The sequence below is a fragment of the Carcharodon carcharias genome, chromosome 21 (assembly GCF_017639515.1).
Source record: "Carcharodon carcharias isolate sCarCar2 chromosome 21, sCarCar2.pri, whole genome shotgun sequence".
Classification (NCBI taxonomy): Eukaryota; Metazoa; Chordata; class Chondrichthyes; order Lamniformes; family Lamnidae; genus Carcharodon; species Carcharodon carcharias.
This window is the reverse complement of record NC_054487.1, coordinates 33,111,258-33,125,881: the sequence shown is the minus strand read 5'-3', so window position 1 is coordinate 33,125,881 and position 14,624 is coordinate 33,111,258. Positions and strand designations below refer to the sequence as shown.

The window sequence follows — 14,624 nt, the reverse complement described above, 5'->3', positions numbered from 1 at the left end:
AAGGGGTGGACGAGTATTTAATGACTCGACATATCAGCACTATCACATGATGCACATCAACTATTTCACGGTCCAATACGAGTGATTAAATGTCACAGAAAGAATGAGCCCTTGAACAATGATCTGAAGCTTGAGGTCATGAAGATTATCAAGGTGCCAACTCTATTCACCAAATACATTGCATAATTCCTAACCTCTATGGACCACCAATAGCCATCTCCCCTAATCAACCAGTCTAATACCTTGGTCATCTCACCAGAACCAAGCCTTCCTCTGATTTCACCACTGCTTATACACCTGGACGAGTCAGGCTCCAGCAGGGCCAGCATTTGCTCCTCATAAGGAGTCAGGACTTCCAGATTGGGCAGGCCCCCACTTGTACAAGCTCTCTCACAGCCTTTGTGGGCTTGCTTCTCTTGAAGAGAGTTGACAGAGATCTCATCACAAATTTCAAACCATTATATGGTATGCATCCAACCCATTATCAGATCAGAAGCCTATGCTTACGCCTCAAAGCAATCCTGCCAACCACCCGCTGTATAACTAGACCATTGCTTGAAATGCACAATGGCATGATACAGGACAGCTATGTCATTGTGAAATCATGCTACTTTTGATGAGCAGCTAACCTCAATTACCTCCTGCATTCACTAGTAAGACCGGTATCTCACTGGACCAAGATAGCTCATACTGATGCCATACTCACCCTGGCCAACCTCAGGTGGTCATTGAGCCTTTTGTCGCACTGGGATCTAGTCCTTCTCACCACGCCAACACTGACCTCTTCGGCCACTCCTCCCACACAGCACATATCTGGCTGAGCTTCCTCCTCTTGCCAGCACTTGGCATAAGCTGGTCATGTTGATCAAATACTGCACGCAGAAGGGCACCAAATGTGGCCTCTTGTAGAATGCCTCTCCATTTGATCCGATGGTGCAGACAACTGTGCATGGAAATATGTAATAAATGTACAACTCCTCAATGCCAAAAGGGAGACTTGCTGATTTTTAAAATTTCTATCACCTATGAAGATCAACATGGTTTGTAGAGATTAGCTAAAATTTAAATTCACTTACCTGGACAGACTGGAAAATGCACAAATCTTCTCTATGTATAGTAGATCCACCCGATTGATCATCTGATGGGTCACCTGACACTGTCCCCTGCCGAGGGTCCTTTAAAGTGCTGGTTGTGACCTTGTTCCGGGTCACAGCCTGCAGCTTCAGAGAACGGACATCCTGCCCTCCAGTACTCTTTGGCTGGATGACAGTCTGTAACCCGTCCTTACCATTAATTGGTGGCAATGAATGTATTATCAGACGCACTCAGATGGTGGGCCCAGGTGTCAGAACGCTGCTGACTTCCGAGTATGGAACCTGCCATTGGCACGTGACTGTATTATTCAGCACTATATGTATTGAGCATATAAGAACACAGGACCAAAATCTAACCAATACAGCTAAACCAAGATGAACTGTGTACAATAAGACATAACTTGGATATACTTATGGAAAAAATAGATACATCAATCCACTCCCTGTGAACAACTTATGCACCTCCTAATCAGGATCAAACTTGAGTGTTTAAGCTTTTGCTTAGAATTCTAGAGTACAGCCTTCACATACCATTATGTGACATTCCCACAGAAAGGCACTTCTGAAAACGACAGCACTGGCACTTGTTGCGGTTTTTTTTTTGAATCTTACAATTGCGTTCACAGTGGTCATAGTCCAGTTTCAATCGTATTGTTCTCCGAAAAAAGCCCTGTAAAATAAAAATCATAGCAGCAATTATAGAGCAACCTGATTCTAATAGAATACAAGTTATTAGTTTAAATAACATAATCTTTTCAATTCCAGTATTTTTGATTCTCTCAAATGATAGAAAATACTAACTCGACAGTCTGGTCTGATATTTTCAATCCAGACATGATGTCATTTCCATTGATATGGATATTAGGAATCCACTTTCACAAAACAGCAAGTGAAAAGAACTATAAACAGGTGACTTCTATAGCCCTAAAGTTCAAATTTGTGTCCTTAACCAGAGTCATAATCTGTACAAAATTAATTGGTCAAGGAAGTTAATCCAAGTACATTTTAATAAGGAGCCTACTGTTACCAAGATCAACAATTCTGGACAACATAATAAAATAATTTGCAAGTTATCGTTTTCCTATTTCAGCAAAGTGTTTGTGTGCTTCTTGTACACAGCAGTGCTATTTACACCATACACTTCCCAAATTAAGACCACTATTAGGTTCCTTCAAAGATTGAGGCAATAAAAGCATTTGCATTCCTCACATGCAGAAAGGTATCTCACAGTAGCTCAAGCAAAGGAGGAAAAAAACTTGTCAAACACAAGGAAAAACAAAGTTAAAGCAGCAACAAGGCAAAAGTACAGTTGAAGATAAAAGATTTGAGAATAGTTGAAAGGAAGGAAGGCAGCAGCAAGGTGCAAAGAACTAAATAGGAAATTCCATTGGTCCAGGTCTTCTGGACAACAGTGAAGTAGAGGCATATACTGCTAACAGGGTTTGACAGAGAGCCATTATCTTTTTACACTGGACTAGCATGGACTTCCTCTGCCAGCTGCAGCACAGACCAATCAAAGGAACTAGGGAAGGCAAATGGCAAATCACAGGTACACTGAACTCTCTCTCTCTCTCTCTCGCTCCTTTGAGGTCATTAGAGGAAGGCATGCCCCTTGAGGTCCAGCTCAAGTGTTATGGCAGGCGTTGTGTTTGAGTGCCTACTGTCAATGTATAAATAATCACATTATCTTTGACAAGGTGATTGCCATGCAGTTGTTAGTTAAACAGGTGAAGGGCATTGATTATCCCATCTAAATAGAATAAAAAGATACAGCTGGAACACTGTGTGGAAGCTACTGGGAAGTCAGTAGCATTGAGGAGTTTCTTGAAAATAAACCAGCTTGAACCAAAAGACCAGCCTGAATTAATTCTTCCACCATAACCTCTTATTGCGATTAACACCTACTAGTGTCTGCAAGGGTTCCTTCATTCAACTTTTAAGTCTAGTAAACCGTTCCCCACCCATGGCTCCGCTTATCCCTCTTCCTCCCCATCTCTGCTCATCCACATTCCAGTCCCAGCTCTACTCACACTCCGATCCCTCCCCTCCACAACGCTGGCTCCAGTCTTGCCGATGTCGAAGATGATCCAGGGGTGCCATTCGGGGTGGGGTGTGCCAGGCTCTGTGTGCGCGTGTGTGGGGCTGTGTGTGTGTGGGGCTGTGTGTGTGTGTGAGGCTGTGTGTGTGTGAGGCTGTGTGTGTGTGAGGCTGTGTGTGTGTGAGGCTGTGTGTGTGTGAGGCTGTGTGTGTGTGAGGCTGTGTGTGTGTGAGGCTGTGTGTGTGTGAGGCTGTGTGTGTGTGAGGCTGTGTGTGTGTGAGGCTGTGTGTGTGTGAGGCTGTGTGTGTGTGAGGCTGTGTGTGTGTGAGGCTGTGTGTGTGTGAGGCTGTGTGTTTTATGCCTGCTAGGAGCAATCCTAAATAAATCAGGTAAATAACTTGTTAAGTACAGGGCAAATAGCCCAAGCTTATACCCTGACAGGTCTCGACAACGTGCAAAACCATATAGAACCATGGCAAATGAAATTCAAACGGTTAACGCAAGATCTTACATATTTTTGATCAGAATTGGGGACATGATGCAGAAGTAATATTGGGAGAAGTTGAGAGAGATTTGGAACTGATAGTAGACTCCTCACTGCTCATGTTCAGTCATTGCATCGTAGCAATTAACAAAACGAAAACAAATGCTGAGCTATATTATCAAATCAGTAATTTAGCTACGGCAAGCTCCTGAAGTTTTAAAGGCCTGAGGTCAGGCCACAACAGAGTTCCATTCTGGTCACCAGAGTACAAAGGAGACTCAAAGACCTGAAAGCAATCCAGAAGGAAAGGAGATTGCTTCCCCATTAGTCATCCCATAACCCTAGGGAAAGTTAGCAGAACTGGGGCCCTTCACCATTGAAATAAAGCACAAGAATGGAACCTAAAGCAGCACACAAGATAAATGAAATAAAAAGTTAATCAAATATGCCATTTCAAGACAAAGTGACATAGGTACAAACTGACAATGGTAGAATCAGGACTGATGTCAAGCACTGCTTCACTCAGACTAATTAATACCTGGCATGGTCTTCAACGTGGGCAGTGGAAGCAAGAATTCTGGAATCATTTAAGGGTTGGTTAAATCCTCTGATGGGACATCATAGGTTTTGATAGAACAATGAGGGAGATGAGGAAAATGGCCTCTCCCTTCCGTTCAGTAGAACATTAGTTCTTAAAAAAGGATGGCATATGAGCTTAAGGAATACAATGTTCATGCTTTAAGAGATGATAAGGGAGCTAACTGTTCCAGATTTTTGTATACTTTTTTGTACAATTAAATACTCCCAATAGAGCCTGAGAAAAGGCCCAAAGGATTGAATTTAAAATTCCAAACCACCACTTTGAAAACCCACCTGAAATTCTGCAGATCAGCATGTCAATGTCTTAAAATAATTTTCCATTTTTTTTCCTGAAACATTCAAATCTCAAGATAAATGAATCCAGATCTTTCACCAGGAAAGAGTTAAAATTGCTCAATCTACATTGTTGCAGCAGGTGGAGATGTACTGCCAACAAATCTGCAAATATAGCTTTATGGGTTGCAGTGATAAGTAGAGTAATGGTCTCCACCAGCTGTCTTACCAGGATAATTTTTTGCATCAACCAGTCAGGCAAAGAAATCCAGCTATTTGGAAGATGATAGTTGTACTGTAGACTCCTGGTTGCATACCTCCCTTGAGGAATTTAAATTGGAAAGGATAACGTTGTCCAAAACAATTAGTGGACAATCCAATATATCAAACTCAGATTCAAATTCAGCATCTGGGAAAAGGGGCTGTGGTGGGGGTGGGGAGGGTAGGTTGTATGCCAGGGAGGAGACTCCACTTCACTTGGTATTTTGAATATCCAAAATAGATGATTAAGGACATGGGCTGATATCATAAAAGCTTCAAGACTGCATTTAGCCAAGTGCCTAATGCCCTAAGCATCTGAAATCAAGTACCAAAAGTGTCAAAATGTTGAGCAATAAGAGGATTAATCTCTTCTGATACTGTATGTTTAGTGAAGCAGACATAATTGAATACAAGTCTCCTTTATCCTTCAATATAGGAGCCACTGATAAAACATTAAACACTACCCTGACAAAGAAAAGCAACAAAACTCACACTTTCAATAAAAAGACTTAGAGCGATATTGCACATACCTTACAGCCCTCACAGGCATGTACTCCATAATGAAAGCCAGAGGCCTTGTCCCCACACACTCGACACTCTATGCTGAGGCCAGAGGTGGAAGCTTCATCTTGGGCTAATGGTGTAATTGGAAAGATTGCTGATGATGGGCTAGAGGCCGGTGTAAGAATATCTGAAGGTAGATGGGGAAGAAGAAAATAATATTGAAAATCTTTTGACATTAATCAAGTAGTTCAAGTAAAATTGAGGTACGTTAGATACTTTTACATCTTAACTAGTTGTGTTGCTTTTAGAAGTCCTTGAATCAGGGACACAAATCAAGAAGCAGAAAATTGATCTTGCAAATAGCACCTTTCATGATCTCAGGACACCCCGACTTCAGCATTTTTGAAATGTAGACAGTGTTGTAAAGTAGGAAATGTGGCAATCATTTCTGCACAGCAAGGTCCCACAAATAGTAATGAAAAAAAATTACTGGATAATATGTTTTAAGTGAGATTGGTTGATCGATAAATATTGACCAGGACCCCAGTGAGAACACCCTTACTCCTTCTCCAATAGTACTATGGAATCTTTAACATCAACTCGAGGGGACATACAGGGCTTTAGTTTAATATCTTATTTAAAATGTGCCAATTTCAACAGTGCAGCATTTCCTCAGTACTGGGCTGAAGTATTTACACTGTAGAGGAATGTGAGCCCACACCTTCTGACTCAGGTACGTGTGCCATCACTGAGCCATTGCTGACATCTACTGGCAGCAAAGGAATGTTATCACAAATTAATTTATAAATTAAGCAAAGGAAAGAACACCCTACAACTGCCAATGCAAGTGATTTGAATGAAGGTGACACAAACATATTTATTGTAGCAGTGAAGTTCATCAGAGCTGAAATTTTTGAAAGACTTGAAGTCAACAGTTCACTGGAAGACCAGCATCTTTGGCTAAATAATCTCGTTTTATCAAAATCAGAATATAATCTCAGGAAACTGAGACAGAATTTAAAGATATGTCGTATATATTTCTGCATGATTAAGCATCATTCCTGGCCAGATAAATTGCCATTGTAGAATCCAGTCAAAGAAAATCAAAATAGATTCTTTGCTCTTGAAGTCAAAAAGACTAAGACACAAACAGAGCCGCCTGATATTAGTTATCAAAGATTAGTGTCACAAAGTATAAATTCTACAATTCTTGTTCTTGGCTAGCTTCCAAATGCAATGATAGAATGCAGCATATTGATGATGCAATGCATCACACTGAAGAGATATATCAAGAAGTCCTTTTCTGTGAAAATGTTTGACCTTCTTGGAAGCTACCTAACAAAAAACTGGCATATTTCTGTATGCCCTATATAGAGTCGTGAATTACTGCAAACAAAATGAGTGAAATGGCTGTTGCTTTTATCACCCATCTAGGCAATGATTCCAAAATGATTTGTCTATGACAAGATGAACTTTGTTTGCTACTTGCTAGCTTATTTTGCATAGATGTCATACTTATCTGACAATCATTCTGAGTTTGAAAAATGCTGCAAAGCAAAAGGTTTCTCTGATCAGTTTAAATGTTGGGTCAACTCAGTTGCCAATACTCTGTTTTAGGTTTTAATTGTATACCAGGTTTATGACACATAATATTAAGGATAATCTCCCAATGTAGTAATGAAGGACTGCTGCTTTGTCAAAATACCAACAAGAGTTTCCATTTCCTTGCTCAGATGGACATTAAAGATCTCATGGTATGATTCAAAGAGGAGTTGTTTCAGTATCTTGGTCAACATTACTCCCTTAATCATCAAAAACCATTGCTCAAACTTATTTTCATCTTTTTCGTGGGACTGAGAGATATTGATGATGCAAAAAAGCACATAACACATCATTCAAACTTAAACCAGGAGCAGTCAGCAAAATGCCAAAGTACCCTCCTAAAAAGGTCCAAGATATACTACATATGAATCAGCCTAACTTTTATCATAAATTCTGTTCTTATATAAAATTCTATCGGATATACAGCGCACAAACAGACTATTTGGCAATCATTCTTTTATGTTCTACTGGTGCCTACTCCCACCTATCTCCATGTTTGTGGGTGGGTTGGTGGATCTTGAAAGCAATTAGATCAGTGCCAATGAGCCTTTTAAAATGACATTGCAGATCTTGGGCGGAATTGAAACTGACCCATTGGAGTGGTTAGCGAGGCAAGGAGGTGCAGCAGAGACGGGCATACAACTGGGAGGGAAAGTGAAGGTCAGGTGTGTGGTGTGCCCATTGCCTTCCTGCCTGATCAATTATCTCAAGCCAAGGATGGCTTACCCATCCAGAGGCCAATTGAGGTCCTTAAGTAGCCAGTTAAGCGGCTCCCATTCCACCACGTGTAAAGACGACTCAGTAAAAGCTAGCGGCCTTCCTGCAGGTTCGGGGTATGTCCCTCCTGATTGGACCACAGGATGTCCAGAGGGTGCTGCTGTCGGTAAGGGGTGTCCTCAAACACCCTTCCCTCAGTACAACACCCACCACCTTCCCCTGACCAGTCATGGTGAGCCTGATCCTACAACATTTGGAGGTGGGATCCCCAGAATTCAAGTGACAGGACCCTCAATGGCAGGCATTAATTGCCTGATGAGCACAGAAATGAGTTAGAGCTCCTTGAAGTGGCCAAGGCAGGGTGTCTGTCTGTCGTCAGGGCTGCTGCCACCAGCTTTAAATTCAGCCCCTCGTATGCGCAATGAAGTATATAAGATCCTGCAGGTTTAGTAACTTAAACATTCTGATAAAAATTCCAACAATGTGAAAGCTATAGTTGAAAACTATCACTAACATCAATAAGAGTAAGACATGCAGGGAAGGAATAATTAATGATCTCATAGTAAAGGATCCTGCAGACAAGAGAGACATCATAACACGATAGATTGAATCTGAAATTCTGAGCATGAGAAATGAGAGTCTGAAACTTGTGACAATAATGAGGGTATGAAGACAGAATTGGCTGAAGTGGACTGGGATAATCAGTTAAAAGGTAAGATGGTGGAGAAGTGGTAGGGACATTTAAGGAGATATTTCATAACTTTCAACAAAGATATATTCTATTGAGGAAGAAAGGCTCCACCAGAAGGATGCACCACCTGTGGCTAACAAAGGGAGTTGCAGGCAGTACCAAATTGAAAGAAAAGGTATACAATGCTGTGAAGATTACTGGTAGACTAGAAGATTGGGAAAATGTTAGAAACTAGTAAAGGATGACTAAATAATAACAGGAGAAAATAATTTGAGAGATAACTGGAAAGAAATATAAAAACAGACAGCAGGACCTTTTACAAGTATATTTAAAAACAGTAGCTAAAATAAATATTGGCCATTTAGAGAATGAGACTGCGGAATTAATAATGGGAACCAAGGAAATGGCAGAGACTCTGAACAAATATTTTATGCCTGTCTTCATGGTAGTGGATATTAAAAAAATTCCATTGAAAGTAGGGGGCAAAAAAGAACTTAAAAAACAATCACTGGAGAAAAAGTTAAAAACAAAAAACTGCGGATGCTGGAAATCCAAAACAAAAACAGAACTACCTGGAAAAACTCAGCAGGTCTGGCAGCATCGGCGGAGGAGAAAAGAGTTGATGTTTCAAGTCCTCATGACCCTTCAGCAGAACTAGGTGAATCCAAGGAGAGGGGTGAAATATAAGCTGGTTTAAGGTGGGGGGAGAGAAGTGGAGGGGGGGTGTGGTTGTAGGGACAAGCAAGCAGTGATAGAAGCAGATAATCAAGAGATGTCACAGATAAAAGAACAAAAGAACACAGAGGTGTTGAAGTTGGTGATATTATCTGAATGAATGTGCTAATTAAGAATGGATGGTAGGGCACTCAAGGTATAGCTCTAGTGGGGGTGGGGGGGCATAAAAGATTTAAAAATAATGGAAATAGGTGGGAAAAGAAAAATCTATATAAATTATTGAAAAAAACAAAAGGAAGGGGGAAGAAACAGAAAGGGGGTGGGGATGGAGGAGGGAGCTCAGGACCTAAAGTTGTTGAATTCAATATTCAGTCCGGAAGGCTGTAACGTGCCTAGTCGGAAGATGAGGTGCTGTTCCTCCAGTTTGCGTTGGGCTTCACTGGAACAATGCAGCAAGCCAAGGACAGACATGTGGGCAAGAGAGCAGGGTGGAGTGTTAAAATGGCAAGCGACAGGGAGGTTTGGGTCATTCTTGCAGACAGACCGCAGGTGTTCTGCAAAGCGGTCGCCCAGTTTACATTTGGTCTCTCCAATGTAGAGAAAAAGTACTAGGCAAACGTATGGGACTAAATGCTGACAAGTCCCCTGAAGCTGCTAGCCTGCATCCTGGGGTCTTAAAAGCAGCTGCAGAGATAGTAAATCCATTGGTTGTAATCTCCCAAAATTCCCTAAATTCTGGAAAGGTTTCAGCAGAATGGAAAAACACAAACCTAACACCCCTATTCAAAAAAAGGAGGAAGACAGACGCCAGGAACCTATGGGTTGCTAGCCTAACATCTACCATTGGGAAAATTTTGGAATCCTTTATTAAGTGAGTAGAAGCAGGACATTTAGAAAACATTAGAAGTAGAATTAACATGATTTTATGAAAGGGGAATCATGTTTGACAAATTTATTAGAGTTCTTTGAGGATGCAATGAGCAGGGTGGCTAAAGGGGGAAATCAGTAGATGTAATGAATTCAGATTTCCAAAAGGCACTCAATGAAGAAGCACATAAACGTTTCTGTACAAGATAACTGCTCAAACTGTTGGACGAATAGAGGATTGGATAACTAACAGAAAACGGGGAGTCAGGATAAAAGTCATTTTCGGGTTGGCAAACTAATTGGTGGAGTGTCACAGGGATCAGTGCTTGAGGCCTTAACTACTTACGTAACATGGTTGAAGGGGCTGAGCATATTGTGGCTAAATTTGATGATACAAAGGTAGGTGGGAAAGCAAGTTGTCAGGAGGATGCAAAAAGTGCACAGAGGAATAGATAGGTTCAGTGAGCGGGCAAAACTTTGGTAGATGGAGTATAATGTGGGAAAATGTGAGGTTATCCACTTTGATAGGTATAATAGAAAAGCAAAGTATTATTTAAATATAGGGAGACTACAGGTTGCTGTGGCACAGGGGGATTTGGCTATTCTTGTAAATGAAATATGAAAGATTAGCATGGCGATACAGCAAGAAGTTAGGAAGGTAAATGGAATGTTTGCCTTTATTGTAAAGGCAAAGTAGTATAAAAGTAGGGATTGCAACTAGGGTATTGGGTACAATTTTGGTCTTCTTAAAGGATAGGTTTACTTGCATTGGAGGCAGTTCAGAGAAGATTCATTAGGTTGATTCCCGCGATGAATGGGTTGTCTTATGAAGAAAGGTTGGGCCTATACTGGAGTTTAGAAGGACCTCACTGAAACATATACAATTCAAAGGGGGTGTCACAGGGTAGATGCTGAAAAGATATTTCCCCTTGCGGTGGAGTCTAGAAATAGGGGGCTTAGTTTCAGAATAAGGGGTCTATGGGTACTAAAGCAAGCCAATAACTTTTTTTTAAATGGAAAAGGAGGGTAGGGTACCATGAACTAACAATAATTAGGAGTTTGAAGCTGGATTAAATTTTATGGTGTGTTATGATCTTGATAGAAATTTTTTGGAAATATAAAAACTCAGTTATTTATGAAAAGAATGAAGCCACAAGATTCACTGTTTAAAACAAAAGAATTTTGCTGCACCAAAATCAAAGAACATAGGAATACTAGTAACTACACTCAATCTTGAATAGTTAGTTATGTTAAATATATCAAAAATACATCGAACACAATTACTTATACTCTAAATCAAACTTTAATACTCAAATTTCCTTCACACTCATTTGCGTTACACTCCCAAAAAACTCAAGTCAGATACTTAACAGAAAATAGAAGATTAACCACTTGGTCTGAGTACTGTTTCAAAGATTCATATAAGGTTGAGATTTCTCGGCCCTTCCCTTACTTCCAGTAAGGTTGTCAGCAGTCTGAGCCTGCATAGCACCAAGCAAGGCTTGCATGGATCTCATGACCTCAATGACCTGAAACTTTGGGCAGCTTCTTCTTGCGCTGTAGTGCTGCAATGGAAGCTGAGACATCACAACTGGATCCACAAGTGTTATCATGGAGTTGATATGAAGTTTATATACAGGAAAGTATGGGCTTGACACTCTTTGTCTCTGTCTGCACACTCATCAGCTTTCTCTTGTATGTCATCCCAAAATCCTTTTCTGAATCCTCTGCAGCAGATCTCATCTGCAACCTCACCCTCCAATGAGCTGGCATGTACCAAACATGAGGTTAATGGTCACACCACGTACGACTTGCACTTTGTGCCAAATAGCAGGATGAGGGCAAAATGGGATAAGAGAAGGAGCATGCAGCAGGAACAATCTGTTATCCTGGGTGTCCTTGGCGATGCCAGTTGTAATGGCCTCAGTCACTGCCAGCCCAATAATTTTTAGCACCATCTCCAAGGGTCTCAGGAGATGCACACATGCCTCCCACATCACCGCCACCCCACAGTTTCTGCTGCTTACTCCTGTTGGTATGTAGCCTTGTCCTGCAAGAGAGAGGGAAGGTTATGTGTGTGTGCGCATGTGTGTGTTGCAATCCATGTGGGTCATATCCCTTTCATACTTCAATAGCTGGAAATATGTCGAAGCTGCAACATGTGGGTGTGATCCTTTCAGCAATGGCAAGTGTGGGAGGATGGGCATCTGAATGCTGGACACGAGTCCTGATTTGAATGTGATGGGGATGTGGTACACTGAGGTGTGTGTGTGTGTGTGTGTGTGTGTGTGTGTGTGTGTGTGTGTGTGTGTGTGTGTGTGTGTGTGTGTGTGTGTGTGTGTGTGCGCGCGCGCGCGTGTGTGTGCGCGTGTGTGTGCTGGTGTAGTGAGTCGAATACAGAATTGGAAGATGCATTCACTGACCTTGACTGCCCATATGAGGTCTTTAAACTTTTTGCAGCATTGCAGCCAGGTCCTAATGGCAGGCTGTTGAACTGACTTCCATGGCTAAATGCTCCCATTTCTCTTTGCGGTGTGTGCCTGAAGGGTCTCTTGGCTGCTTGAAGAAAGATGACCTCTCCTCTCCTTTTTGCCTCCTGGACTAAGGCATCAGAAAACTTGAACCTGCTCCATGGCCTGATACTCCATTATTCCGTCTTATTCCTTCTGAAACACTTTTTCTATACAGTTCCACCAGTTGCTGCAGCCAAAATGTACCTGCCCTTTAAGAGATTCCAGCTGCCTTTGAGAAGTATTTTTTGCCAAAAAATATACTTTTATCATAAAATACCTAAAAGTCCATTCCAGAACATTTTAAATTGAACATTACGGAAAGTGTGATGATATTTAACTTTTCTCCATTGAGAAGGTGCACTATTTACGTTCAACGACAATCATACAGCCTAAGGGGTTCTATAAGTTACTAGCCTCTTGGTGCACTGACAGAAAAGTGTGAGATGGTGGCCTTTCCCTAATGTGCCTTTGTGGCAGCAGCCCCAAGTTTTATTGGGTGTCCCGGCACAGCCCTGGAACCTTGGAATATGCAAGTCTGCAACACTCAGCCATGGACATTGCTTTGCACTGGAAGACCAGCAAGTCTCAGGCAGACCAAAGTCAGTCTTTCACCAAGTTGGTGATCCTCCAGTAGTTGATACTGGTCTCCGTGTGTGTCCCTGGGAACAGCCCGTAGAGCAGAGCTACTTGAGATGAACCTAAAAAAAACCCCACTGCATCTCCTTCCAGGCCTTTGTTGCTTTTGAAGTCGTATGTGCTGGTCACTCATGCACCAGAGGACCCTGCTGACTGTGCAGCCAGTGACCGGCATAGTTAGAGCTAGGCTACACATCACAATCATGATGATGAGCCGGTAGCACATTTTTCATGAGCATTCTGAACTTAATGCAGCAGAATGCTCAGGTGATGCACCAGGGGGATGTCAAAAATTAATGGTTGATAGTTATGGCTACTAGCCAGGTGACCTTGTTTAAACTAATTCCATCAAAATGAGGCTGAATGATCCAAAGGTTTATATTCTTGCCTTTTGAAGAATCTTTACTTTTAAATCACAGCAAAGAGAATGGGCTTCCCAATAAATAGCGCAGAATGAAGAATACATATTGAATTCCATTTCCAGAAAATACATATTAAAAGGTGCTTTGCTGCATTGCGTGAACATGTACCACACTGGTGTCCAGGTCAAAATGCCCCATGAAAAATGCTGTCCTTAGATTCTATCACTTTTATACTGCTTTCAACAACAAAATGAGATCTGATCAGTCATAACTGTTATTTTCTGTATTCAAATTCAATTAGCTACTTTAGAAGAAATTAACTCCCTCAAGAATACAAGAAACAGGAGCATGAATAAGCCATAAGACCAACTGAGCCTGCTCCACCATTCAATATAATCGTGGCTGATTTTAGGCTTCAACTCCATTTTCCAGCCCCGGCTCCCATTATCCCTTAATTCCTTTGACAGCACCTTCTAAACCTGCAACCTCTACCACCTAGAGTCAGAAGATGCATGGGAACACCATCACCTGCAAATTCCCCTCCAAGCCACACACCAGCTTGACTTGAAACCATATCACCATTCTTTCACTGTGGCTAGATCAAAATCCTGGAAATACTTCCCTAATATTACTGTGGGTGCACCTTCACCACATGGACTGCAGTGGTTCAAGGCAGCAGCTCATCACCACCTTCTCAAGGGCAATTAGGGATGGGCAATAAATGCTAGCCTAGCCAGCAACACCTACATCCCATTAATGAATAAAAAAGGCCAAAAATCAGTCTACCCCAGTTTTAAATGTATTCAACAATGGAGCATCCACTATCCTCTGGGGTAGAGAATTCCAAAGGTTCACAATCCTTTGAGAGAAGTCATTTTTCCTCAACTCGTTATTAAGCGATCAGCCCCTCATCCTGAGACTGTGCCCCCATGTTTTAGACTCAGTGACCAGCAGAAACAATCTCTCAGCATCCACTTTATCAAGCCCCCTCAGAATTCTCTAGGTTTCAATAAGATTGCCTCATTCTTCTAAATTCCAGAGAATACAAACCTAATTTACTGAATCCCTTATCATAGGGCAACTCCCTTATCTTAGGAGGCTGTCACCTCAATTCAGTGAACATTCACTGTACTGCCTCCAATGCAAGTATATCCTTTTCTAAGTATGGGGACAAAAACTGCACACAGTACTCAAGATATAGTCTCACCAAAGCCCTGTACAACTGTAGCAAGACTTCTTTATTCTTGTACTCCAATCCCCTTGCAATAAAGGCCAACATGCCATTTGTGTTCCTATTTACTTGCTGC

The 14,624-nt window shown here is 41.6% G+C and overlaps 1 protein-coding gene across 6 annotated transcripts in view; it reads right to left on the bottom strand.

Annotated features, from left to right (window-relative positions):
- pparab (peroxisome proliferator-activated receptor alpha b) overlaps window positions 1-14,624 on the bottom strand; it is a 269,353-nt gene that overhangs the window by 53,251 nt on the left and 201,478 nt on the right. For all 6 annotated transcript variants that reach the window (XM_041215595.1, XM_041215594.1, XM_041215596.1 and 3 more), the window contains 2 exons: window positions 5,281-5,441; window positions 1,626-1,764 (listed from right to left, as the gene is read on the bottom strand). In XM_041215595.1, the coding sequence (XP_041071529.1) occupies window positions 1,626-1,764; window positions 5,281-5,441 (300 nt within the window). The remainder of the gene's footprint in view (window positions 1-1,625; window positions 1,765-5,280; window positions 5,442-14,624) is intronic.